Source organism: Vulpes lagopus, chromosome 11 (genome assembly GCF_018345385.1).
Source record: "Vulpes lagopus strain Blue_001 chromosome 11, ASM1834538v1, whole genome shotgun sequence".
Taxonomy (NCBI): domain Eukaryota; kingdom Metazoa; phylum Chordata; class Mammalia; order Carnivora; family Canidae; genus Vulpes; species Vulpes lagopus.
Window position 1 is genome coordinate 73968157 of NC_054834.1, and position 27003 is coordinate 73995159.

The window sequence follows — 27003 nt, forward strand, 5'->3', positions numbered from 1 at the left end:
TGAGGGCCTGGGGACCCTGAACCATTCCAGACGAGGTCCCTATCTTGAGAAGCCCACACCAAGAATGGGGGACAGGCAGGACATTGGTGTGGTAAGAGCTACAACAGAGGTGGGGACAGGGAGTGGGACAGGAGTAGGGAAGAAGGGCTCCTTACCTGGGGTGAGGGGTAGGGGTCAGGAAACCCTTCTGAAGAGAGGACCAGAGCCTTGAAGAAAAAGTGAAACAGTCAAATGGAGGAGGGAGTAAGATGGTCCAAATTGAGGGAGCAGCACATGCAAAGTATGGAGGCAAGGGGGGGTACTTTGCTGGGGTGCTGTGGTCCTTCTCTGTGATGGAAAGTGAGGGAGGGCAGGTCGGGAAGCTGGTGCTAGGAGAGGCTGAGGTTCAAACGGGGCCTGGATTGTGGAGCACTTTGGTGCTGGGAATAAATACAGAACTGAACTGAATTGAAATCTTTCGAAAATGGGCACAAGGCTCTTCCCAGATCCTTGACTGAGCGTTTTTAGTGAAGCTCCAAGGAACAGAAGGTAGTTTTTGGGTTTCACACACCCTCCCATGTCATGACATCATCCCTTGTGGAGTTCAAAGCTGGGCAGGTGGAAAAACACCTCAACCTGTGTTGAACTTCACTGTGGACCAAAGAGGCAGCTGGGGCAGGAGTCACTGTCCCCATTGCAAAGAGGCAGAGCCTAGACCCCTGACTCCTATTCTAAGCACAGCTGGGGCCACAGTTGGCAAGAGGAATGGAGCCTCATCTGGATGCCTCGAGGGAATATCTCATGACATCCCCACCCTTTAGGTGCTCTTTCCTCCCCGAAACTGCCAAAGGGCTGAGCAATGACTTGGCACTGAATTGGGTGTATAGCCACGGAGTAGGGCTCCCCACCCCAAGGAGTGGTGGGGAGGGGCCCTGTCCCCCAACAATCAGCTGTCAGCCTTGTCATCCTCTCTTCTCCCCACTGCTGCTGTCATCAGGCTTTGGGTGACAAGGCTAGGAGGCAGGTGGGGCCAGACCGGAGGTGGAGGGAGCTGAAAGTCAGGCAGAGGCGTTTGGCCTTGGTTGCTATAGGGATAATCATTATAATGACATCCTTGAGGTATGTCATGCCTTACAGTTTCACTGAACATTTCCTAAGAATAACAGTGCCCATTAATGGGTGGCTAACTGTGCCCGCACTGTCCCCTAGCAGGTGGATGAGGAGCATAAGGGGCAGAGAGGTTAAGTTCTTATCTAAGATCTATAGACTGCAAGAGGCAGAACTTGAATTTGAACCCAGGTCTAGCCACACAGCAGGGCTCTCTCCTGATATCACACGTTATATGCATTATTCCATTCAGCCGTCAGACTGACAGACTGCCTGTGACACAGGCAGAGCAAGTGATCTGCTTCATTCTACAGGTTTGGGAACTAAGGCTCAGAGAAAGGCAGTGGCTTGTCTCAGACTAGTTAGACTTAGAGTCGGGATTTGGCCCCAGATCTCCTGATATTAAATCCCAGCAGACATTGGGTGAGGGGAGTCTCCTCTGGTTGGCAGAGGATTTTCCTGAATGTCAGACATAGGCAGGCCCTGGACAGCAGTTTTTCTGGGGTTTATTTTGGAGGTGACCCAGGTCACAGTCTGCCTGGCCCAGGTACCATTTACTATTTTACTGTTTTCCGTGGGGGTCTATCCCTGAAGGCTTGTGGGTGACTCTGTCCCTTGAGGCCCTACTGGTGCAAAGCCCAGAGTTCTCTTGCCACCCCGCGCAGTGGGCAACTGCTTTGCAGACCCCAGAATATCAGAAGTGGCCAGGCCAGCCCCTGGCCTGATGTGGAATCCTCAACTCAGGATGCAGGTGGCCAGGCAGGATCTCCTAGCCCCCAGCCAAGCCTAGAGCACTTAAAGGGCAGGGAGCAAGGCCGACCTCTACGCCCCCAGATAGAAGTGCCTACCCCAGGCTGGCATCCAGCTGTGGCTCAGGGTGTTACGTCTGGTTGGACACCCTGGTTGGACAAAGAGGAGAAAGGAAGGAAGATTCAAGAGAATAAACAAGCTGGAGACACAAAAAAGGAACAAAAGACCGCATTGGGGAAAATACAGCACACGATGTGATGGTAGGGGCAGCAGGCAGGTGACCATCCTCTAGCCTCCATCGGCTCCGTCGTCTCCTGGCCTTGGTCCCCTTGCTGCATTTTTGACCCTCAGACCCCATACTCCCTGAGGCCAGGAGTCCCCTGTGGCCCCAGCCGAGTCTCTGCTGCCGCCATGTGGCTGCTCTGCTCCCTGCGCCATCCTCTTGAGGGCTAGGGCTGAGGCAGGAGAGGAAGTGAAGGTCTGAGTGGCAGTGGGCTGTGGGCGCTACAGTGGCTCACCTTGCTCCATACACGCAGGTGTGGCCCAGTGTGGTCAAATATGGCCTCCATATCTGTCCTCTGGGGTGTGGCTCAGCCTATCCCTGAAGCCTCCCTGATGAAGGGGGCCTGGAACCCTCGAGGCAGGCCCATGGCCCTTGGGCTGGGAGGGGACACTGGGGGAAGGGGACTAGGCAGAAAGAGATGGCAGTAGGGCCATTTGGACTATGCTCAATGAACCTGAAACCTAAGGGCAACTTACACTACACTGCTCCTCACTAACCAAGAGCAGCGCTGGCTGGTGTCCCTCCTCATCACTTCTAAAGCTGCTCAGAAGGTCCCCTTCCTCCCTCCCTCTGACCTGCTCCTCTGACCAGGCCCAGGACCCCTCCATGGCTCCTTACCACCAGCAGGACCAGGACATTTGGCTTCATCTTGGACATGAAGCCTCCCCAGCTCAGCCCCACGTGGCCTCTCCAGCCTCAGCTGAAGATGCACACATTCCCCAGACACATATGACACCAAGTTGTCCCCCTGCCTGGGGGCCCGTCTCCCTCCTCTGTGTGTACAGTCCTCTCTGCACTGCAAGGCTAGTGCTCAGGCTTCCACCTCCTCCAGAAGCCCTTCCCTGGTGTTCACTTTTTTGTGATTCCTATCTTACTGGTTCCCTCTGTCTGTCCAGTATTGGTGGGGTACATGGGGGAGTCTTCACAGTCAGGCCCTGTGGTAGGCAGGCCTCCTAGGGGCTGCTGGTAATTCCCACTAGATCATCCTCCTACACTTACTGTGATCTTCCAGGGCAGGCGAGGGAGAAACTAGAGCAGCCTGGGATCCAGAGGGGCTTCTAGGCTGCCCCTCAGCCCCACCTGGAGGAGTTGGGGAAGGGGGCAGTGTAGCCTTATGGTTAAGAGCATGACCTTTGGAGCCACACAGCTGGAGCTTGAATCCCAGGTCTGAGGCTTTCTGGCTGTGTGATCTTTGGTGAGTTATCTAACCTCTCTGAGCTTCAGTTTTCATATCTGCCAAATAGGGGGATGACAACAGTAGGTAGGTAGGGTTTCAGGGTTGCAGGTTGGCATCAAGCCAACTGAACTTGTATGACCCTTCTCCCCTCTTGGCCTTTCTTTTGGCTCCCTTCTTCTCAGCCTCCCCCAAATTCGCTCTAGAGAAGTTGACAAATTGGCTAACTTTATGCCCACTCCTGCCCTTTTGTGTATTGTTTCCTCTTCCAAGACTGCTATTTTTGGCCTTATCCATCTTTTTCAATCTTATGGTTCTTTTTGCCCTGAAGCCAGCTCAGCGACACCATCCATGGTATCTCCTACTGCCATCCTCTCCACCAGGCCTGGCTCAGGGCCCCTTCTTAGAGCTTCCCAAGCTGTCTGATGGCATTGGTCCATGTGATGGTTTCCCCAGCCAGACAGCGGCTTCCTTTTCCTCTGGGTACCCAGAAGCAGGGCAATCCACTCAGAGCAACCCACACAGAGACCCAAGTCCGTGATTCCTGCAGAAGAGATGAAGGTGATTTGGGGCTGAGCAAGGCTCCCCAGAAGCTCCCTCCTTCCTGCCCCAGCTTTATTTTGGTTCTAGAATAATTCCAATCAGCAGTCTCGGTCCCTACCACGCCCATCCCAAGTACACAGTCCACATTTCATGCAGTTAGAGGGAGGGAAAGAGGGGGAAGAGAAGGTGGGTGTAAATGGCCTGTACTGCATAGTCACTAGGGTGGAAAGAGTCTGTGGTCTCCTGGGATACAGAGGCTCACCAGCTGTGCCCATGGACTCTGTGCTGGGGCAGGCAGACCTCCTGGTGCTGGCCACAGGGCTGGGCCACAGCTGTGTCAGGTGGGGAGACACCTCCAGTCTGCCTCCAGGTCCATGACCACCCTGGGCTCTCCCAGCATCACTGGGGGTAACTGGTTGGGCCTGGGTCTCCAGAGCTCACTGGGGTCAGAAGCAGCCCTCCTGAGAGGCCATGCTCTGACCTGTGGGTGATGGCCCCAGGAAGCAGAGGCTGCTGCATGCCCTCCCCCGCATGAACTGGCACCCACTCCCCAGCTGCCTGCTTCTCTGGGGCTGCTTTTGGCAGATGGGAGCTGCCTTAGCCAGTGACAACTGGAAGATATGCTTGCTCTTCCTCCAGCTGGGGTTGGGTGGTAGCCAAAGCCCTGTAGAGGTGAAACAGTCCAGCCTCTTTGCTCCTGGGCAGGGCCCCTCTGGGATGCTCCTCAGGCCACCAGGCTAGAGCTAGACACTCTGGAAGCCACAGGTTGCTTAGCTTCGGCCCCTGCTCCACGGCTTCCCTCTCTCTCCGACAGTTTTCTCCAGAGGGCTACCGGGCCCCTTCCCCATCAACCCCTTGCCTGAGAACCTCAGGGTCTGCTTCTGGAATTCGACCTAGGACACCCAATGCCACCTCCTTCCCAGTCCGGCATTCAAACCTGCCCCTCTACCCTGCCCTCAATCTGGATGCCCCTTGCCTTCCCCTCACTGCCCCTGTTCTGGCTGGGCCCTTCCTCCAAGGCCCACAAAGGCCTCCCCGACAGACCCCCTGCAGTCTGTGTTCTGGCTGTCCTGCTGCCTGCCAGCTGTCCCTAGACTGAGGCCCCTCTCTTTCCAACAGAGCCTGGCCTGGAGGTACCCAACAAACACCACAGAGCCAATGCCTAATTCAGTTGGGACTGAACACAAGGACCTGGCTTTGGGCCTCTTTGGACCTCTGGGCCTTGCAAGGTTATTGTTCAAGGGAGTAGATTTCATAGAGTGTGACTCTAAAGCCAGTGTCCACCTGTAGGCTTCTGCTTCGCCTAGTCTCCTGGTCACTTCTGCCCAGAGAAAGGCCCTCGTGTCCACTGTAGTAGGCTGAGGACAGTCTGTGACAGGGTACTTCATGTCCCTGCCTTGCTTAGGCTGGCTGGCTGGGACACCTCAGGGCATGGCTCTCATCTTGTCCTCATGGCCCCCAGAGCTCTCCCAAGTCTGCATTCAGCACAAAGCAGATCCCCAGGGCAGGGGGGGGGGCGGTCTTGTCTTCCAGACATCCTAAGGGTTGCATCCCATTCATGTCATGTCTGCTGGTGTCTAGCACAGTGTCTGGCCCCAATACTCACTCAGTTCCGGTATATGACCCAGCTTAGCACTGGCATCCCAGCAGAGGTGGGGTGTGGAGAGCCCTAAGAGACCAAGCCCCAATGCCCCAGGCCCAGAGACAGGCCTATTGGGAATCTCAAAATGAGAGCACAGTGGGCCAGTGCCAGGGCCTTTCCTGGAGTGTGGCCCAGCCACAGCTGGTCCTCAGTGGGAGGAAGCCCTGGGTCCCTAGACACTTGGCCAGGCCCACTCCTCCACTGCAGTCTGGACAGAAGGACCAAGATGGCTCATGGGGGCTCCAGTGGGGGACCCCAGTATTCATGGCTCCCGCTGGACTATGGAGGCACATCAGAGCTGAGCTTGTGCCAGGCCCCAAGACAGCTCTGTGCCCACCCTGGCCCGTTTTGCCAGCTGCTAGTTTCGCCGAACGGGGTGCCACATGGACACAGGCCTGCGCAGTGTGGCCAGCATCTGGTTCCAGTGTGTGGTGCCCATGCCACTGGCTGATGGCCCAATGATGACATGGCCCACGTTGTCCCCTCGGCCGTCGCTGCTGCTCTCAGCCACTGTCACACGGAGAGACAGGTCCTGGGGAGGAAATAACATGGGTACTGGGGACCACACGGGGTGTGCCAGGGGTCCTCCAGGCTGCTGTGTACAAGTGCCAGGCCCCCAGAGGTAGCCGGGTGTGGCCCCCTGAATCCTTATCCCCGCAGGCTTCTGCTGCTGTCTCCCTACAGAGTGACAGCACTGGATTGTCAATTGCAAACACTGGCCTCACCACCTGCCTTGCTATGTGACCTGGGGCAGTGACTTGGGCTGAACTTCGTACCTTAGCTCCCTATCCGTGACTTGGTAATTTAGTTCCTACCTGTTCTGGGAACAAAAGGAGTTAAAATGTGTCAAGTGCTTAGAACAGTGCCTGCACACAGAGCATTTTAGACATCTCATTATTCCTAATATAATCACATGTTAGACTCATGGATGAGGAAGGGAAAGAATGTGCTTGAGATCAAAGTGATTGCACTTCAACTAAAACTCAGCTTGACTTCCCTCTTCCTCCTCCTCCTCCTTTCACCTCCTCGACCTTCTCCCTGGTCCCAAGAGGTCTCCCGTCCTTGGAGGCTGTGGAGCGGTAGCACTATGACCACCCAGGGGAAAGAGGGGACAGATGGACAGTCTGTCCCACAAGGGTGGCAGGACAGGGCAACAACACCCAGAGCCAATCAGAGATGCTGGGATGTTTGTCTGTATTGGAAACTCTCAGAGTGAGGCAGAGTTCTGGGCTTTCAAATTCAGATAGGGTATCAGATTAGGTGGGTTCTGGATAGCCCCATGATTCAGGGGCAGATTTCAGCTCAAGGCACAAAAGGGATTTCTCACTGTCAGGAATGCCCAAGGATGGAAGGAGGTAGTGAGGGGAGGTGGTAAGCTCCCCATCCGCTGAGACATGCCAGTGGGGCCACTGGTGTGTTACAGGCCACATCCTCTGTTACCCCCCATGCTTGGTCTGTGATATCTGTGCCAGGAAGGGGGGGTTTGCCTGGGGCCCATGACTTTTGGAAAGCCATGCAAGTGTGGGGAGCTCAACAGAGCCTCTGCAGGTAGAGTCTCCGGAGATTTAGGGCCAGAACTATGGGTCCTTGGGTTAGCCCTGGCTCACCTCCTGGCCTTTGTAGCTCCTTCTAGTGGGAACTGTCTTCTCCCAGATCTCGGCTTAGCTCAGCCCTCCTGCAAAAGCCTCTGCTGACCGCCAAAGTCAGGCATGCTCTTGGTGGATCAGGATTGCCTGGGGACTTTCTACCTGTCCCTTGTGAGCACCACGGAAGCAGCACTCACCCTAGGGCTGGTACCTAGTGGGTGCTCCGTAAATACCTCTCCACTAGAAAAGTCAGGGCTTAAGGCAAACCATTGCCACCTGTGGGAGCCCTGAGACGTGAGGCCAGAGTGGCTCCAGGCCCCTGAGCCATGTCTCCCTCACCTGGAGCACGATGGCTGGGACAGAGAAGATCATGGCCTCATTGAACACCGGGTTGGGGTCATCCCTCTTCACGGCTGTCTTCTTTTTGCTCATCTTCCTCCCATCCTGAAGCAGGTACACCTTGACGAAGGGGTCTGTGGGCCGGTGAGAGGTGGGGGTCAGGGTCAGTGCCACCCTCCCTTGCCATAGCCCTGCCCAGCCCTAGTGGCCTGCCAGCTCCAAATGCCTCCCACCTTCACCGCTGCTGTCATCCTCTGCCATCCTGCCAGGGGGCCTTTATTTCTCTCCTATTTTACAGATGAGAAAACTGAGGCTCACATATGAGTCAGGAGAAGAGGTGGGCTTTGGGCTTGGGCAGCCTGCCTCCTGGCCCACACACACAGTCCCTTCCTGTGGTGCTTGTCGGTGCCAGCAGACCCATCACTTCTCATTCTATAATGAGCACAGACGTCAGCCCTGAGTCACCCCCTGCACCCGCTCAATGGAGCATGACTCTGAAATAACAAGTCCCTCTCTGCTTGTCATCCTCCACCCACTGGGTGTCTTTGCTATACCTGCCTGGACCCTGGGTGCCCCCCAGGCTCCCAGTAGGTCAGGTGCCCTGGCACTCTGTTTTCAGGTCTGCTCCTGTTAGACTGGGGGCATCAGGTCCTGCCTGGCACCCACGCCATTCTGGTCACCCTGTTTGGGATCTGGGATGTAGTCCAACTCCTGGGAATAGAGCCTCCGCCATGAATTCTAGTTCTGGGAAGTGGGTGTCCACCTTGGTTTCTTCCCAGTGCCTCAGCCTTCTGCTCTCAGACATCGTCTGTCCCTCACAGGGGTTCCCTGCCACCCTCTGCTGCTCTCAACTTCTCCACTGTGCATGGCTCCTGAGCTCAGCCAAGGCTGGGGGTGAGGGGCCTAGTGCCATGCTTCCAGATGCCCCCGGCTTTAGCGACTGGGCCACAGCTCCCAGCAGCCACGTGAAGGAGCCAGGCCTCCAGCAGGGCCTTACCTGCTGTGGTCTTGTCATTGGTCCAGATGAGATTCTTGGCTTTCACCACCACCACAGTGAGGCGCTCAGCTGTAGGGAGGTAGCTAAGGGAGAGCAGGATCTCGCCCACAGCGTCCGCAGCCTGGAGGACATGTGAGCAGCTCAGAGGGCTTCTGCCCCCTGGACTTGAGGGGCCCAGGGAAAGGCAGAAGCTTCCTTCTCCACCCAGTAGCTGTTTCTCTTGCCCTGACACCAGCACCAGGCTGGTGGGATTGAGAAAGGAACGCTACTCCCCCATTCCATGAGGTGTGCACCATCCCTCCCTCCTACCAGGTGTGGGTCCTTGGAAGGAGGATCTGAGGTGGCCTGTCAAATGTAGCAACAAAATGCTGTTAGGGTCCCTTACTCCAGTCCAGGGAAAACATCCATGGTAGCAGCACATCGAGGTCCAAGTGGACTAGGACTGGTAGATCATTTGCTTAATTAACAGTGATGCTCCCCAAGCACTGCTATACTTAGAAAGGTGAGCTGCAGCTCGGCCTCTGAGATAACTCCCTTTACTGCCAGAGTACTTCCCCAACAGAAACCCTCTAGGAGCAAAGCTTCTGAAGTTTTGGTGGTGGGAGCGGTAGAGGAGCAGTGAACAGTAGTTGGAACATTTTTATTTCCTGTGGTAAACTGAGTTCCCTTGACCGTGGCTCAGGCCATGTCAGGGTTTAAGCTGCTGTGGAGGACAGTGGAGTCCCCTAGCCCCTGAGAGGTATGTATGTGACCCTGTCCTCATGGGTGCACTGACCTTGTTCTGGTCTTGTAAGTAGAGCCAGCCGCCAAAGGGCTGCAGCGGGAGGTCCAGCACAGAAAGTTTCAGCTCCACCACCCCTGTGCTGACGTTCCGCTCATCCTCATCAATGCCAAACACAGAGAACCGCAGGCTCTTCTCCTCCAGGGCCACAGGGTCCAGGGGGATGGAGAACTTCTCATCGAAGAAGATGGAATACGCATTCCTCTGGATCTGCAGAGAGAGAGGGACGTGGTGTGCCACCCTCCCTGGGGTGGCAGCCAGGGACTCATGGGGCCATGGTGGAGAGAGAGCGCTGTCCAGTCTGGAGGCCTGGCTGAGAGTCCTGGCTCTGCTGCCCCCACAACCTCAATGCCAATTCTTCCTTTGCCGGCTCAGCCTTGAGGACTCTTTTTTTTTTTTTTTTTTTTTTTAAGTAGGCTCCATGCCCACCGTGGGGCTTGAACTTGAGACCCTGAGATCAAGAGTCATGTGCTCTACCGACTGAGCCAGCTTCCTCTCAGTGGTGGCCAATCTGGTGGCCTGGCATTTGAAACTTCTATAATCTGATACCAATTCCCACCCTCAGTGCCCATGGCTCCGTAGAACTTTCGTGATGTCCTGGCCGAACCGGTCTCCTTCTTGTGTGTGTTCACATCCAGCTGTGAGCCAGGCATGAAGCAAGTATAGGTAATCATAGGGTTGGGAGCTGCTGATGCCCCAGCCCCCGCAGAGCCTGGCCCAGGATGGTCTGAATGCTGTGGGGTGGACACACTGATGGAGTGACGAGGCAAGGCTGGGCAGACTCTGCTTCCAAGTCCAGTCCTGCCTGGTGGGCGCCTCTGGCCTCTTCCCAGGAAGCCGTGGGCAGGCCCCCTGGAAAGGTGCACTGGCGGGCACGCCCCCCCTTCTGTTGGGGGCTGCTTTAGTCACTGCCTGGCAATATTTAGACAGGAGCTCTCCATCCCTGGCACCTTGCCTGAAGCCGGGGGGGTGTGCGGGGAGATGCCCAGCCTGGGGCAGCCACCTACTTGCTGGGACTAGCTGGGCAGTGATGCTAAGATGCCTGCTTTCTTGGGAATAAATCCGCCAACACCTCCAGGCTCATTGAAGCACACTCTTTGGTCACTGCCTGATTGTGGCAAGGCTTCTCTTCCACAGCTCCCTGGGAGCCACGTTCCTCACCCAGTTCCCTGCTTCAAGGACTCCTTCTCCTGTGGAATAAAGTCTACCCCCTGATCTTGACCTTGGCATTCAGGGTTCTCATGATCCTCCAGGCCCATCTCTCCCTCCACTTTGCTGTCCCTTGCCCACAGGGGCTTGGGCTCCCTGACCATCCACACTCTCTGTATGTTGTGCTTTATGAGCACATGGATGGAGGAAAATGGGAACCCCAGAACCAAGTCCTGGATCTCCTGCTCACTTGCTGGGATTGTGTTGGGCAAAGCACCTTCCTGAGCCTCTTCATCTGTAAGATGCCCTCGGTCCATCCCACTGGGGCTAATGAGAGGATCACAGATTATGGACTCTGTGAACCAGGTTCTCAGCATACATAAGGTTGTTGTGGTTCCTGTCTATAATGTCCCTCCTCAAGGAAGGTGTCCAGAACCACCCAGGATCTTCTAGGCAGTCCAGGGCATAGGCAGTGTGGATCCAGGCTCAATAGGGACACTTCATGGTCCAGAGATACAACCTAATTGAGTGCTTACCAGGAACGGGGCTGAGGACTTTGCATATATATTTTTAAGATTTTATTTATTTATCTGAGCAAGATAAAGAGAGAGAGCATGAGTGGGGGGGTAGGTCAGGAGAACCAGACCCCCTGCTGAACAGGGAGCCCAACATGGGGCCCCATCCCAGGACGCTGGGATCATGAACTGAGCTGAAGGCAGATGCTTGACTGACAGAGGCACCCAGGCGCCCCAGGACTTTGCATATATTATTATATCCCCTCCTCAAGGATTATGGTGCCCATTTGACAGATGGGGAAACCCTCTCCCGACAGAGAGCTTACATGACTTATCCAAGGTCATGCTGCTAGGAAGTGGGAAACTGATATTTGAATCCAGACAGTGAGGTTTTAGGGTCCTGAGCCTCATCCCCCACTGGACTGCTTTTCTTGGGCCCACATGCACCAGTCTATGGTCAGTTGCTGACCATCCTAGAGTAAGGGGGACCGAGAGGGTCAGAGAGGGATGACAGTGTCCACCACTGAGGGTCAGCCAATTTCAGCATGGTAAGAGTGATTCGACACAGGTGGGTTTCTGAGGAGTCAGAAACTACTTGGTCCTGCAGGCCCTCAGGCTCCTCCTGCTCCAGTAAGAGGCCACAGGGTGTCAAACTTGTCTGCTTCAGAGAACCCCCAGTTATGGCATCTGGACCCCTTTCCCCCCTAATCCAGCCTGGAGGAAAGTGTGTCTCTTGAAGGTTCTGTTCCCTCTTGGCAAGCTAGAGGGATCTGCAAGGAATAGCCTGATGTGGGAGGGTGCTAGGTGTCTCCCCTTGCCCTCCCCACCCTACTCTTGACCCCAGGGACTGACCTCCATTGGCTGACTAACAGGCTCCCTTGGCCTCTGGCTTCTGGTAGAGTCAGACTGTGTGGGTCACTCAAGAGAAACCAGAGGTAGAGGGAGCTGGGGTGCTTATTCCCTAGGTCCTTTTCTGCAGTACTGCTGTAGTCTGACTACATCATGTCCTTTGACCAAAAGGCACAGCATTTATTAAGGTAGCCTCTCCACATGCCTCTCTCCTTTTAGGTCCAGTAGCCTCCTCTTCCCCTTATCCCTTCAGAAGAGGGTGCCACTCCATCTCTGAGGTCGCCCTACATCCCGCCATTGTTTTCTTTTTAAAAAAATATTTATTTTAGAGAGAGAGAGAGAGAGAGGGTGAAAGTGGGGGGAGAGGCAGAGAGAGATAGAGAATCTCAAGCAGACTCTTCCCTGAGCATGGAGCCCAACATGGGTCTCGATCCCAGGACCCCAAGATCATGACCTGAGCCAAAATCAAGAGTCAGATGCTTAACTACCTGAGCCACTCAGGCGCCCCTTACCCACACCACCCACACCATTGTCAACAGTCCTGTTATTAAGATCTTCCCAAATTAACCAACCTGAATGTGTCATCCCCTTCTTGCCAGGACCCTCAGTTGACCCAGAGGATAGGTGGAAATGGACAATTACCCCACCCTGGGTTCACATTGTAGGGTTGCCCAGAACTTCGCATGATGTGGCTCCTAGGGTTGGTGGCACCTTCTCCTCTGGGATTAGCATCCAAAGCTGCCCTGCAGCACCCTCCTCACATCCAGCCTGGCCCTGCAGACCCACTTGCCTGCCTGGGGAGGACTCCTGAGAGCCCAGAGCACACCCCTGCCCCGGCCCCCACTTACCCGGGAGATGCCCACAATCTGCTCATCCGGCAGCAGGCTGACACGCATGAAGCAGGACTCGAAGCCAGCTTCTTCCCGCTCCAGGAGGTCCTTGCCCTGCAGCACGGCCACGTGGAGGGTGTGGGAGGCCGCATCGTAGTCCATGCTCACCTCCACCTGGCCCAGCGTGAAGTCCTGCCCGAAGGTGTTGCTCACAGAGGAGATGGAGTTCAGGGAGTCCGCCGACTGGGACTTGTGGAGGGTGCCAAAGGGGGCCAGGTCCAGCTCCCGACCCATCAGCTCCAGGGGCCCCAGCTCACTGATGCTCTCAAAGGTGTCCTCAATGCTGAGGCTGCCTTTGCGACTGTGTGGTCCCCGCGTGCTGGCCCGCTGGGTGTTCCAGGCAGGCACCCTCTGGGGGTGAGAGAAAGGGACACGAGAGCATCGCAAGTGCATGGCCTTGTGAGTCCTGTTCATTCAAGGCACCTCTAGTTCCTCTTTCACAGAAACAATGTATATGCCTTAGTTAGGAAGTTCCTTATTTTTGTTTGTTTTTGTCTTTTTAAAAGATTTATTTATGTTCTTGAGAGAGAGGAGGAGAGAGAGGAGAGCACAAGTAGGGGGAGGAGCAGAGGGAGAGAACATCTAAGCAGACTCCCAGTGAATGTGGAGCCCACTGCGGACCTCCATCTCTTGACCCATGGGACCAGGACCTGGGCCAAAACCAAGAGTCCAATGCGCAACCGACTGAGCCACCCAGGAGCCGTAGGAAAGTCCTTGTTTACTTTTATTTTATTTTTTAAGATTTTATTTATTTATTCATGAAAGACACATACAGAGAGAGAGAGGCAGAGACATAGGCAGAGGGAGAAGCAGGCTCCCTGTAGGGAGCCCGATGTGGGACTCGATCCCAGGACCCAGGGATCATGCCCTGAGCTGAAGGCAGACGCTCAACCACTGAGCCACCCAGGGACCCCAGGAAGGTCCTTGCTTAATGCTATTTTATGTTACTCCGTTTTCTCTCCCTAACCACGAGGAAAGAATGTCTCAAACATTGTCTCAAAATGTTTAGTGACATGGACTGAATTCCATACATAAAGATGTTCACTACAGTGATGTCTATTAAAAGGGAAAGTAGGGCAGCCCTGGTGGCTTAGTGGTTTAGTGCCACCTTCGGCCTGGGGCATGATCCTGGGGACCTGAGATTGGGTCCTGCGTCAGGCTCCTTGCATGGAGCCTGCTTCTCCCTCTGCCTGTGTCTCTGCCTCTCTCTCTCTCTCTGTGCGTGTCTCTAATAAATAAATAAAATCTTTTTTAAAAGGGGGGGGGAGTAGTTAACAATCTAAGTTTCCAGCAGAAGGGGAACGGGTAAGAACACTTGAGTAGGGCTCCTCGACAGAGGACTGAGCAGCCTTGAGGAATGTTTACCAAAATATTTACACAAGTAGAAGTTTTCCATGCTGGGTAACATGTGCCCTAATATTCAAGATTTTCTCCAAATTGACCTCAGGATTTGAGAAAACAAAAGCCTTTGTACCAGAAGCATCTATCATGCTTCCACACTGTCTTCATTACCATACTTTTTAAGGGGGCCGCAATCTGTCATCAAGTGGATTGGGGTGATTTACTTTACTATCCCCCTCCACTGTTGGACATTTATGTTGTTTCTTACTTTTCATAAATATAAATAACACAACATCAAATAGCTTTCTTAAAATCCTAGCTCTGAGAATATGGTCCTTTTGAAAGCTGTTGACACACGTTGCCAAAATGCTCTTTGGAAAAGTTATGCCTATTTACAGTCCCCCCAACAGAATGGGAGATAGTCCCCCCTACACCCCAAATGAGTGAGCGTGTGGGGCCCCTACTGGTAACTGATTCTGGCTGTGCTCTCTGGAATGCTAAATGATGTTAGAAAAATTCTCTGCCAAGTGTCTAACGATGAAACATTCAGTATTATATATTTAGAGCCCTAAAAATGTTCGTACTCCCTGATATAGTAATTCCACATCTGGGCATCCACTCAAAGTATATAATCCCAAATGAAGACAAAGTTTTACATATAAAACATTCACTGCATTTTTTATAATGGCATTTAGTAAATCATGGCACATACATAAAAAGGAATCTGTCACAGCCATTAAAATGATGTTTCTGGGGCACCTGGGTGGCTCAGTCAATTAAGCGTCTGACTCTTGGTTTTGACTCAGGTCATGATCTCAGGGTCGTGAGATCAAGCTCTGAATCAGGCTCTGTGCTCACCACAGAGTCTGCTTAAGATTCTCTCTCCCTGGGGTGCCTGGGTGGTTCAGTTGGTTAAGGGTCTGCCTTCAGCTCAGGTCATAATCCCAGCATCCTGGGATCGAGAGGGAGTCTGCTTCTCCCTCTCCCTCTGCCTCTTTTCTGCTTGTGTTCTCTCTCTCTCTCTCTCAAATGAATAAAATCTTTAAAAAAATTTTTTTATTTATTCATGAGAAAAATACAAAGAGAGGCAGAGACAGGCAGAGGGAGAAGCAGACTCCTCATGGAGAGCCTGATGCAGGACTTGATCCCAGGACCCGGGGAGCATGACTTGAGCTAAAGGCAGATACTCAACCACTGAGCCACCCAGGTGCCCCTCAAATGAATAAAATCTTTAAAAAATATATTAGATATTAAAACACATCATGCCAAGTAAGTGAGAGAAGCTAGACTTTCCCTCTCCCTCTACCTCCCCCCTCACTCCCTGTCCCACCCCAAAGTAAATGAATAAATCTTAGAAAAAATGATGTTTTATGATGGGGGCTCAACAATATAGGAAAATGCTTTAGCTGTGAGATAAAAAGGGCAGGGTATAAAATTTTACATAGAAATGACACTCATAAAAAAACTACGCATGGAAAAAGGACTGGAAGATAGATTAAAAGCATTGGAAAGAAATCAATCAAAATGTTAGTAGTTAAAATACAGTTAACAGTATTAATACAGCCTCTGGGTAGTGGCATCTGAGGAGAGGATTCTTTTATTTGTATTTTCCTGTATTTTTCACAGGATGGTTTTTAAAACTGAAAACCTTCATTTTCTCACCAAGTATTCACCTATTTCACAGCACTGGGCTATGTTGGAGACATGGAGGAGCACAAGGGTCCTGTTCACAGCAAGAAGTTAACCAGGAGAGAGCAAGGGAATACAGAGGGTTGGTCGGGGAGAGGCCATCTCCAAAGAGTGGAAGCCTCACCTTCTGCTTGGCCTCTGCGTAGGTCTCCCCATATTTCTGCTGGAGGTATCTGTAGTCGTAGTTTGGGAATGGGGATGGGCTGGGGAAGTTCCCCGATGTCCAGAGCTTCCACAGGCTCACAGCTGCAATTCCCAGCAGTGCCAGGGCCCCAGCAGTGTAGACACCCACCTCCCAGCCAGGAGGGCTCTTGATTACTGCAAGGCAAGGGCAGCCTGTCATTAGTAGGCTCTAAGGTCCCTCAGTAGTTATAGACTCCCACCCAAGAAGCAGGTAGTTCAGCACTGACTTATTTACTCATGAACAAATATTTACTGAGTAGCTATTATGCGCCAGGCTCAGTGCTAGGTGCTAGGGGATCCAGCATTGAATACGACATATATACCCTGGGATTTCTGTTTCTATCCCCTTTTCTACAAAAGCATACATTTCTACCAGAATAGGATGGTGGTGGGGACACTTGGCTAGATCAGATGAAGAGCTGTGAAAATGGTTAAACAAATAGGGTTATGCTTCCCTCTTTTGAATTCTCTGTCATTATACCTTCAAAAGATCTCTTCCTTCCAGATAAACAAAACAACTTTTTGAGGTCTGGGGGAAAAAAAGGAAGGGAGTTTGGGGAGAAAAAGAAATGACATCGTTTTTGCCTCAACCTGATCTAGAACAAACCAATGTCCATCAACTGATGGGTGGATAAATAAAATGTAGACCATTCATACAATGTAATATAATTTGGCAACATAAAGATACTGGTACATGTTACATGGTACACAGATGAACTTGAACACATCATGCCAAGTAAGTGAGAGAAGCCAGACACCAAAACCCACATCATATGATTCTATTTATATGAAACATCTAGAATAGGCAAATCTATACAGATAGAAAGTTGATTAGCGATTGTCTGGGGCTGGGGGGAATTAGGGGGCAATGCAGAATACAGGTTATTTGGAGGATAATGAATATATATATATATTCTTAACGTCAATAGTGTTGATGGGTACAAAATATCTTAAATCCACTGAACTGTATGCCTTAAGTGGGTAAATTGTACGGTATGTGAATTTTATCTCAATAAAGTTGCTACCACACACACAAAAAGAAGTCTGAGCCAGAGATAAGAGGTAGTTTTTACACTGTGCAGGGCTTGGGGACAAATCCAGATGCTCACATGCTTTCTCTCCAATGATAAGTAAAGAACTTTCCCTATCTGAGCCTCACTGTCCCTAGACATGTTAATTAACTGTCCCCTCAACTGTGTTGGGTGAGCTCTCACCTAGCAGAAGTGACCTTCTGTTGGTAAATATAATTCTCTAGACCTTTCTCAGTGCTGCCTCTATAACCAATTCAAATGGGAAAACTGAGATACACAAAGGATAAAGACCTTGTCCAAGGTCACAGAGCCAGGAAGGGGTGATACTGGGTTTCCAACTCTGGCAGCCAGACCTCAGACCAAGCCGGAGTAACCACTACCCCACCTAGCCTCCACTCAGTACAGTTCCACAGAAGCTGGGTGGAAAGGGGTGAGGAGGGCACTTTAGGGGTAGAGATTTATCACTGCACATCTGTTGAACACCTACTATGTACATGCACCCTGGTGAAGGAGTCAGGCCCAGGCCCGCTCCCTATCCTTAAGTAGCTCACAGTCTAGGGATGAAGTGAATAGGCAAATAGGTAGGTAAAACAGAGTGATGAGAACAGTCCAGGAGGGTTTCCTGGAGGAGAGACATCTGAACTGAGATACAAAGGAGGAGCAAAACATGTGCCAGGACAAGGAACCAAGGACAAGGAGTCTAGGGCAAGAAGAGGAAGGGTTGTACAAAGCCCGGAGCACTCAGAGTGTCCAGTGGGAGAGATGGAGTGGGGCATTTGGGTCTGGGGAGCTCCTTGCCACCACTCCCCCAAAGCGGGGTTGCAAAGGTATCATGAAGCAGTGGCAGCCCCTCTGGCAATGGGAGACCTCAACCTGCCCCAGCTCTCCTGAGCCCAGACAACTCTAGCCAGAATCCACAACACTAACTCACTCCAGAGAAGGGCAGGGCTCAGCTCATAGCCCTGGCATTTAGCCAGCACTAAGTACCCTATGAGGTCCCTATCTCCATTTGTTAGAGGAGGAGAGCTGAGGCTGGGAGAGGCTAGAGAGCATGCCCAGCCATTGGCCCAAGGCCATAGGGTAAGAAATGCAGAGCCTGGCTGCCATCTAGCCAGTCTGAGCTTGAGCCTCCTCGTCTGGAGAATGGAGATGACCACACATCCCCCACCAGCAGTCCCGCCCTGGAGAATTTATCTTGCGGAAAAAATTCCAGGAAGTTTTATATCTGGTGTGAGTCACTGAGGCTGTATTTATAACAGCAGAAATCTGGAAACAGCCTAAAGGGGTCAGTGGGTGCAGGTGGTGCTGATTCGGAAGGGAATATCACTAGCCTTTGATAATTGAGGTCATTAGGATGTCACTGTGGCAAAGCAGGAAAACATTTTGGGCATTGTTAAAAGGAAAAAAGAAAAGAAAGAATCCACAGCATGGTATAACCATACAACTTTAACATAAAAATCACACAGCCTCTGGACAAGGGCTGGGCGGGACCAGGGATGAATGGGAAATTGGGATGGAGGGGCTGTGAGCAAACCCTGTTTTCTCCTGACCTCTGTTGACAGAATGTAATTTGTGAGTTAAACCAAAACCACAACAGAGATGTACAGAGGGCCCCAGGCAAGCCCTGCCGAGGCAGGAAAGTTCTGAGAGTCTGGTGGCCTGGGAATTAAGGGGTGGCCTGGGAATGGGCCTGGTAAACTGCAGTGTGAGTTGCACATACGAGGGGCCCCGGCCAGGATGCATCTCTGCTGGCTCCCAGCAGGGCTTGCCTGGGTGGTCACAGGGATGGGCCAGTGGGTGGGCATGGGGTCTGAGGTCCCAGCAGATGATGGGCAACGCAATGTGGCACAGCAGAGTCAGGCTCTCCGAAGAGTGAGGATCCCAGGGGGTGCTGAGGCACTGAAGCCAGAGTCCTGGCTGGCAGAAAAAAAGGGGGCACGAGAGGAAAAGCCTCAGGAAAGTGACACAAAATGATGACTATTAATGCTCATTCATTTATTCATTTTATTGACTACCAGACTCAGGTGGTATGGGAAGAATTCCCAAGGGAAGTGAAGTCTCAGCTGGGGCCAGAAATGAGAAGGAGGAGGAGGCGGTGGAGTGGCAGGTAATAAAAACTTCCTTTACTGTTTACTATTTGCCAGGCCCCATTCCAGCACTTGACTGTATATTAACCACTGAGCCCTCGGAAGCTGAGGGACAGAGGAGATACTCGCTGACAGTCTAGCTCCAGATCTACGCCTAGGACTTCCACACCAGTCTCGAGGGCTTAGCCACGCAGAGGCAGGGAAGGACTCTGGGCAAAGGAAAGGGCATGCACAATGGTTTGAGTTGGCACTTTTTGGAAGTTCCGTCACTCAATCTTCCCAGAGATTCCACCGCCCCCGTTTTGCAGATGAGTAAGTGGAAGCCCAGAGAGGTTTCATCACTTGTCCAAGGCCATTTCATAGATCCTGGACCAAGGCCTGTGGGCCTGTGGGTGAAAAGTGAGACTCCCTGGCTGGGGGCTGGGAAAGGTGGTCCCTGGCCCACCCTTCAGCTCAGCCCTGGGCTGGTGGGGGGCTGTGCTAGGGGAGCAGCTGGAATGATGGGGAGCACTGGCCTGGGAGTCGAGAGACCTGGGTTCACGTCCTGTGCTGAGCCCCATTCTCCCATCTGTAATTGGGGAGGGGAACCTATGAGACAAGAGGGCAAGTATATTTCAGATCCGACAACACCCACCATTAGGTGGAGAGTGGTTACTCTCGCAGTTCCCAAGCTCAGCGCCCCCCAGGGCACACATGGGGAAGGTCAGAGCTGCTTCCCAGGTATTTGCCATCTGGGGACTGGGCCATCTCTGAGCTTATTGTCCCGTGGCTCTGACATCAACCTTCCTGGGGCTCTTCTCACTTGGCTACTTGACAAGCTCTAGGAATGGCCTCTTGTAAAGTGGATTCCATTCATGGTTCCTCCTTAGGGGGCAGTCAGACATGAGCCTCCTGGGGGACCCCTTCGGTCAACTGTAGGGAGGTGGTTCCACAGGAAAGAGCCACTGGAGCAGAAGGATGAAGAGACCTCAGACTGGTCCCAGCCTGGTGTCTCCAAGGCTGTGTGGCCTTGGGCAAGCCACTTTCCTTACTGGTAAAATAGGGTACTTACTGGCATCCTACTGATGCCCCCCCCCCACCCCAGGCCTGGTGGGAGGGTCTGTGAGATGACACACTTCTGCTGGGACTCACCGCTTAGCTGGTATTCTGACACATCCATGGCCATGATGCCCGCTGCAGCAGCTGGCCCTGGAACGGAAAAGAGTCAGCAGAGAGGGCTCTGGAGGGCCACCAACCCTCATCCTACTCCTTGACCTTCCTGATGCCCAGGGGCCAGTCCAGAGCTCACATTTACCTGTGAGGAGAGCTCAGCTAAAGGTAGGTGGCTTTTAAATTACTTTTAAAGAAATTTTGTTTATTTGAGAGAGAGAAAGAGCACAAGAAGGGAGAGGGTCAGAGGGAGAAGCAGACTTCCCACTGAGGGGGGGGGGCTGATGTAGGACTCAGTCCTGGGACCCCAGGATCATGACCTGAGCTGAAGGCAGACACTAAACCAACTGAGCCACCCAGGCACCCTTTAAATGGCATTTTTTTAAAAAAATGGTGAAAAAAAAAGGTGTTTAAAGCTCTTTTCAACCACCCTAAGACCACCTTAATTTCTATGGTGCTAGATAAAACACAGGATGCCCAGTGACATTTGAATTTGATTCGTTTTTAGTACAAGTATGTCCCAAATAGTGTATGGGACATGTTTTTTTTTTTTTTTTTTTTTTGGGACATGTTTATACTAAAAAAAAAAAAAATCATTGTTTGTCTGAAACTTGAAAGTTCCTGGGCATCCTGCATTTACATTTGCTAAATCTGGCACCCCTACCTCATTTCCATCCTACCAACATCCTACAGACAAGAATTCTTTGATTCTTTGCGATTCATTACCATGGGACCTTGGGGTGTTTGCTAAGCCTCACTTCATGAGCTTTTGTTCTAATTGCAAAGGAAAGGCTGCATTTCTGCAATATCCTATTACCAGGCCTTTCACTGCTCAGGATGGTTTCCTTCTCACCCCACCCTCCAATTCCAAGTTTTATGAATGCTGAAGGTCTGATTCAGTTTTTCTAGAAAGGTCTGGGAGTCATACAAGCCATTACCTGAACCCAGGTGACTACTCATAGTTTTATTGTTGCTGAGAAGTAAATTTGTCTCACAGACATGCGCTAAGGGAATGGAAAAGGGAGACTGGGATAACCCTATCTGCCTCAGCTCCAGGGACACAGGAGGACAGGATAGCCAGCGCCCCTACAGGGGTGGCTGCAAACAGATCAGGGTGTAAACTGCAGAGTGCTTGCCCACCCAAGGGTTGCTGCTTTTCTGTTCCCGAAGGAATGCCAACCTAGCATTGCTGGATCTTCTGGTTTTAAGATTTTATTTTTAAAATATTTAAACAACCTCTATAGGGGCTCAAACCTACAACCTTGAGATCAAGAGCTGCATGTTCTAGGGACTGAGCCAGCCAGGTGCCCCAATCTTCTGGCAGTTTATTTTATCTATTTACATATCTTCTAGCTTTTTATTTTTTTTTAAAGATTTTATTTATTTATTCATGAGAGATACACACAGAGAGAGGGAGAGAGAGAGAGAGAGAGAGAGAGAGAGGCAGAGACACAGGCAGAGGGAGAAGCAGGCTCCATGCAGGGAGCCCGACGTGGGACTCGATCCCAGGTCTCCAGGATCAGGCCCTGGGCTGAGGTGGCACTAAACTGCTGAGCCACCCGGGCTGCCCTCTTCTAGCTTTTTAAAGAAAAGCCAGATACCTGGATTTTGTAATGTACAATTTCTTGATTTTTATTTATTTTTAAAAATATATGTACATATATTTTAAATATTTTATTTATTCATGAGAGGCAGAGATACAGGCAGAGGGAGAAGCAGGCTCTCCATGGGAAGCCTGATGTGGGACTTGATCCCAGGACCCGGGATCATGCCCTGAGCCAAAGGCAGATTCTCAATCACTGAGCTATCCAGGTGCCCAGTTTCTTGATTTTTTAAAAAAATATTTTATTTATTTATTCATGAGGGACACACACAGAGAGAGGCAGAGACACAGGCAGAGGGAAAAGCAGGCTCCCTGCAGGGAGCCCGACGTGGGACTCGATCCCAGGACTCCGGGATCATGCCCTGAGCCAAAGACAGACGCTCAACCACTGAGCCACCCGGGTTTCCCCAGTTTCTTGATTTTTAAATGTTGTAACCAATTCACAAAAAATGTAAACACTGTTTAGGCACAGGGTAAAAAGCTCCTGGACTGTGGCTTGGCTAACTTGTTCACAACCCTTGAAGTATTCTATGGGCTCCCTTGGGGACTGGGGTCAAATCAGAGGGTAAAGATTTTCCTGAATCCTGGGGTTCTCTCCAATCTGTGGCTCTAGAGCTGAGAAGTTAGGGCAGGAGACCTTGAGAAATGGCAGGTCAGAGCCCTGGGGCAAAGCTGTTGGTGGTCAGCTATCCTGATGATGATCCTCTGAGATGTTGGTCTTTCATGGTGACGGAAGGGAGATGCTAACTAGGGAGGCTTCACCTATGCTGACTCAGATGGGAAGCTCATTCCTGTGACCCTGGGCTGCAGATCTTTTATGACAGTTAGCTTTGCTGAGCACTCCTTATGCCTGAAAGTGTGAGTCTAAGCATTCTGCATATATATTACCTCATTTAATCCTCTAACGACCCCAGGAGGTAGGTACTATTATCATTTTTGGCTTGCAGAGGAAGAGTCTTGAGGCCCAAAGGTAAAATCATATGTCCCAGGCCACACAGCTAAGAAACCAGTCTACTCAGGCCATCTGGCTCCACACTCCTAACTTCTGTGCTTTACTGCAGACGGGCATATGGTTTCAAAACTTTCCTAAGATCACGTAGGCCAAATTGGTCCCTGTGGACAAGTCCAAGGTGGCCCTAGTTCCTGGCAGAACAGGGTCTGGACACACTAACACACACGTTAAGGTGAACACAAATGTCACAGCCTACCTCTGCCTTGCTGGGAATCCAATAATGCCATCAGCTTTCTTTCCTGCTCACTTGGCACAAGCTGACTTCCAGAATGAGGCTGCACTGGGACAGCCAGTGCCAACAGCACACTGGCGTGGGCTGGGTACACCCCTATGGCAAGCACACATGGTATAGGACGGAACCCAATGTCTGCCATATCAGACCTAGAGCCGTTGAGGGGCCCCCAGCCCTCCGAGGCTGGTTCAGCTCAGACCCCAGACTATCACACTGCACACTTTCCCCACACCCCTCATTATAATCCCCCTAGGAGCTGTGATTTCTGTGAGCCTGTGAATGACTCTAGGCACACCCAAGCTCCAAGTTCTGGGAGTGATCCCCAGAGAAGTGGCAGAAACCAGACCATGTCTGCCTGAATGGAGGGAGGAGAAAACTGGGGCAGGGAAGGGGAAAGGTAGCCTAAGCACAGCTCTGAATCCCAGATCTGCGCCCTCACTAGCTCTGAGCCTCAGTTACCCATCTGTAAAATGGGGCTCATGACTGCCTTAGCAGGGCGCCAGGAGGGTAGAATAAGAAGTAAGTGCAGTCTGACTTGGTAAATATTAGCTGCTGTGATTACTGGCCTGATAATCAGCCCAAGGGCGCTCTAACTAAGCCCTAGGTTGAGCAGAATTGTGTGGGCAGCACTGCCAGCCTGCAGATATGTTTTGACTTAAATTAAAGGGAGTTGCCAACAGTTAAAAATTGGGAAATTTCCCATTAAAAATATATTTCTTAAAAAAAAAAACAAAAAAGCCTTATTTACAGCTTTGCTTTAAAAGTTAGAAGATCTGGGGGATAGTGGGTCTGTCTTCCCACACCCCTGCAAAAATAGCCAAATCTGGAAACTGAAGAGGTTCTGTCCCTTTGGACAGGGCATTTGTTCTTCAGGCCTGGTACCTCCCATCCCTCCATTCACTTTCAGAACCTCCTGGTCCCTGGAGCATCTCCATTCATAAGCCTGGTAAGCAGGCTTTAGGATGAGCTATGAGAGGTTTGGAAAGGTAAAGTCACACAGCCAACAGTGGTAGAGCTGGTCCTAGCAGCCATGCCTCCTGCCTGGTCCAGTGTCTTCCATTCATAGCCACAGCCCCCGAGAATTTCATGTGCATCTTCTCCATCACCTTCCCCAAGACTACAATGGGGGCACATTCTATTATTAACCTCACTCCATAGAGGAAGAAAATGAGGCTCAGAGAAAGGCAGTGAAGTTGTCCAAGGTTATCCAACCAGTAAGCAAGGAGCTGAGACTGAGCTAGAGCTGGCTCTGCAGCAAGTGCCCTTCTTAATGGCTTTACTCACTATCCCTGAGACCCCCTGACTCCATCTCATTGACTACAATTCAGCAGGCTCCCACTGCCAGCCTGGAGGTCCACCAGGGAGAGAGGCTGTGGCTTCAGTTTGCAACCGGATGCTGACAAGGCACATTGGGAGGCCAGCGCAGCCTATGAGTAGAGGTTCCCTGAGCTTCTGACACACAGGAATGAGCCAGAGCTGCCGCAAACTCACACTCGAGCTCCTCAATCCATGTCCCCTTCTCTGGCATCCTTTCCCATCCAGTCTATTCATTCTGGCCCCAAACCCCAGAACCTGAAACTGCATGGAGCTTGCTCATTTGAAACAGCTCTAGGTTCAAATCCAGACTTAATTATACCTACCTGGCAATACCTACTTACTGTTGTAAGCATTACACACAATATATGCTAAATGCTCAGCATGGTGCCAAGCTTGGACTAGGCACACAATACAGACATGATGCTTGACTGGATAAATGGGTCCCCATTTTATAGATGAGGGAGCCAGAGCCCCAGGTCACTCAGTATTTGAGTAGCAAACTGGGATTGGCGCCAGGGTATGATGGATCTGGGCCTGGGCTCTTGGCCATGATGCCTCCTCCTGACCAGGCCTTTCAGAGGTGGAGGTGGGTGGGAAGAACTGTCACTGGCCTTGCTGGAATCTGACCACAGTGGAGGCCCCCTCCTGAGCTAATCAGAGAAATGGCTTTCCAGGAATTTTGTGCCTCTTCAGGGGAAAGGGGCCCTGTATCTCTGCTCCCCCGACCCCATTTCCTTGCTCACTGTGTCCCCATATCACATCTGTGGCCAGCAAGGTGTCCACTGTCCACCCCCCTCACCCTGCGGTCATCAGGTGATAGGAAGGATTAGGGTGTGGGTACAGGGCAGTCCCTGACCTCCCAGGCTGTGAACCTCTTTAGGATTTTTAGGTTTTTCAAGTGCTCTCCTCCAATCCCTGAAATTACCATATTCTGCTACCATCCCCCTAAAGCCACAGAAACCACAGTACAGGCTAGCTAGGGTGGTGGTGGCTGCTGTTTACTGGGCACCTACCATAGGCCAGGCACTGTACCAAGGACTTGTCATCTTTTATTTCATCAGGTTTTCCCTGCTACTCTCTGAGGGGGGGCTGCTACTCTGCCTATTGTATTGGTAAAAAACCAACCAAACAGACAAACAAACTGATGTGCAGGAAATGACTTGCCCAGGGTCACCAGAGCTGACAAGAGGCAGAGTCCAAGCTTGCATCCTGGACTGGGAACCTCTATTCTCCCAAGCCAGGGGAAGGTTTTGGATTTTAGAATGGGGAGGTGGGGGGCTTGGGTACTTGTCTTGGGTACCCTTCTCCAGACTGGCTGAGTTTACTTGGCTAGAACTCTTGTTGGTTCTGAGCCTCAGTTTCTCCATTTCTAGTAAGAAGCACAACTGCTACTGCTCTCCAAACCTGTCTCCCCCACCATCCCTCCAGCTTGGAGAAGGGACTGACATTCCTAGATGAAGGTTTCCAAGTCACTCTGGGGTGGCCTCACTGGCTGAGGAGGGGGGCACACAGATGTTCTGCAGCCCTGGAAGAGGGGTCACTAGGATGGCTGGTTCAGGGCTCTTCCACCCACAGCCCTGGCTCCAAATCCCCATGTTCCCCATTCCCACCCTCCCCTTGTCAGCCCAAGTCTACAGTCCGAGGCTGAGACCGGGCAAGCTTCCTCTTCCAAAGAGCAGAGGTATCAAAGGTTCCCAGGAGCCCCTGGAAAGCCCCACGCCCAGGCCAGTGACACTGGACGGGGCTGAGGATCCTCTCCCCGAGCTCCCGGGGCCTCCCAGCGATGGGGTGCGACATGCGTCTCCGGATTGGATCAGGTTGGAGCGTTTCCTGAAGACCCAGCGCCCCTGCCGCGGGAACCCTCAGGGTATATGGGGACCAGAGTGTGGGGGACTGACCTGGAAGGGTCGGGAAAGGGTGTGAGGTGGGGCAGGGGCAGTGGGGACAGTCGGGATGCTGAGTGTGAAAGTGAGGGGCGCTCGGGTAGCGCGGGCGCCGGGGAGGCGTGTAAATGGCCGGGTGAGTCGCGTGTGTGCACACGCGGGACGGGCGTGTGGGGCGCGAGGCGATGCGCAGTGCGCGGAGTGGCCGGGCCGGGGAAGGGCGTCCGGCGTGTTGTGCCCGGCGTACGCGTGCAAACCAGGCGCGGGTGTGCAGAGCGCGCTGAGGCCGGGGTCCGGGGAGCTGGGAGGGGGCGCTACGTGCGCCTGTGCGCGGGACCGGTTCCCGGGGCTGCGCGGGGGCGGCCGGGTGCTACTCACCCAGGCTCCGCGGAGGGGCCGCCTCTCCGCTCCGGCTCTGGCTCCCGGCTCTGGCTCCCGGCTCCCGGCTCCCGGCTCCCGGCTCCCGGTTCCCGGCTCCCGGCCGGCCTCCTGCAGCGCGCACGCACCGGCGCCTCGCCCTGCCGTAGCCAGCAACGCCACCTCTGCAGTGTCGCCCGGCGGCCGCCTCGGAGAAGCGCGGCGCGGGCCGGGGGCTCGGCCGGGCCGGGGCGGCAGAATGGAGCTGCGCCGCAGTCCGGGCACGCTCCCAGGAGCCCGCCGCGCGCTCCCTCGCGCTCGCCCGCCCCCCTCCCGCTCTCTCTTTAATTTAAAGTGACAACCCCGAGCGCTCTCTCCGCTCCCGGGAGCCACGCGCCGCTTCCGCTGTCTGAGCCCAAGAGCCAAAGCGCACCCCGCAGTCCCGGAAAGCCGTCCGAGGCCGAGCCCAGCCCCACAGTCCCAGGTCGGGGGACGAGGGTGGGGTGGGGATGGGCTCATCAGGGGTTCTGAGAGG

The 27003-nt window shown here is 52.7% G+C and overlaps 1 protein-coding gene across 1 annotated transcript; it reads right to left on the reverse strand.

Moving 5' to 3' along the window:
* Nucleotides 1–3893: 3893 nt before the first annotated feature.
* SYT12 (synaptotagmin 12) lies at nucleotides 3894–26782 on the reverse strand. The gene is made up of 8 exons (XM_041723014.1): nucleotides 26490–26782; nucleotides 20047–20103; nucleotides 15739–15932; nucleotides 12543–12935; nucleotides 9176–9391; nucleotides 8401–8521; nucleotides 7404–7537; nucleotides 3894–6010 (listed from the first exon to the last, which is right to left on the reverse strand). The coding sequence occupies exons 2-8, from the start codon at nucleotides 20078–20080 to the stop codon at nucleotides 5837–5839; spliced, it is 1266 nt and encodes a 421-aa protein (XP_041578948.1). The 5' UTR covers nucleotides 20081–20103; nucleotides 26490–26782; the 3' UTR covers nucleotides 3894–5836.
* Nucleotides 26783–27003: the final 221 nt, after the last annotated feature.

Bases quoted from the DNA above. Each gene is read 5' to 3' on its own strand.
- SYT12 (XM_041723014.1), bottom strand. From the start codon at position 20,080: ATGGCCATGGATGTGTCAGAATACCAGCTAAGCG. The intron at 8,522-9,175 runs GTCAGTGCACCC...CATGTCCTCCAG, and splicing joins ACTTACAAGACCAGAACAAG to GCTGCGGACGCTGTGGGCGA. The intron at 6,011-7,403 runs GTGAGGGAGACA...TTTCCTCCCCAG, and splicing joins TCCCAGCCATCGTGCTCCAG to GACCTGTCTCTCCGTGTGAC.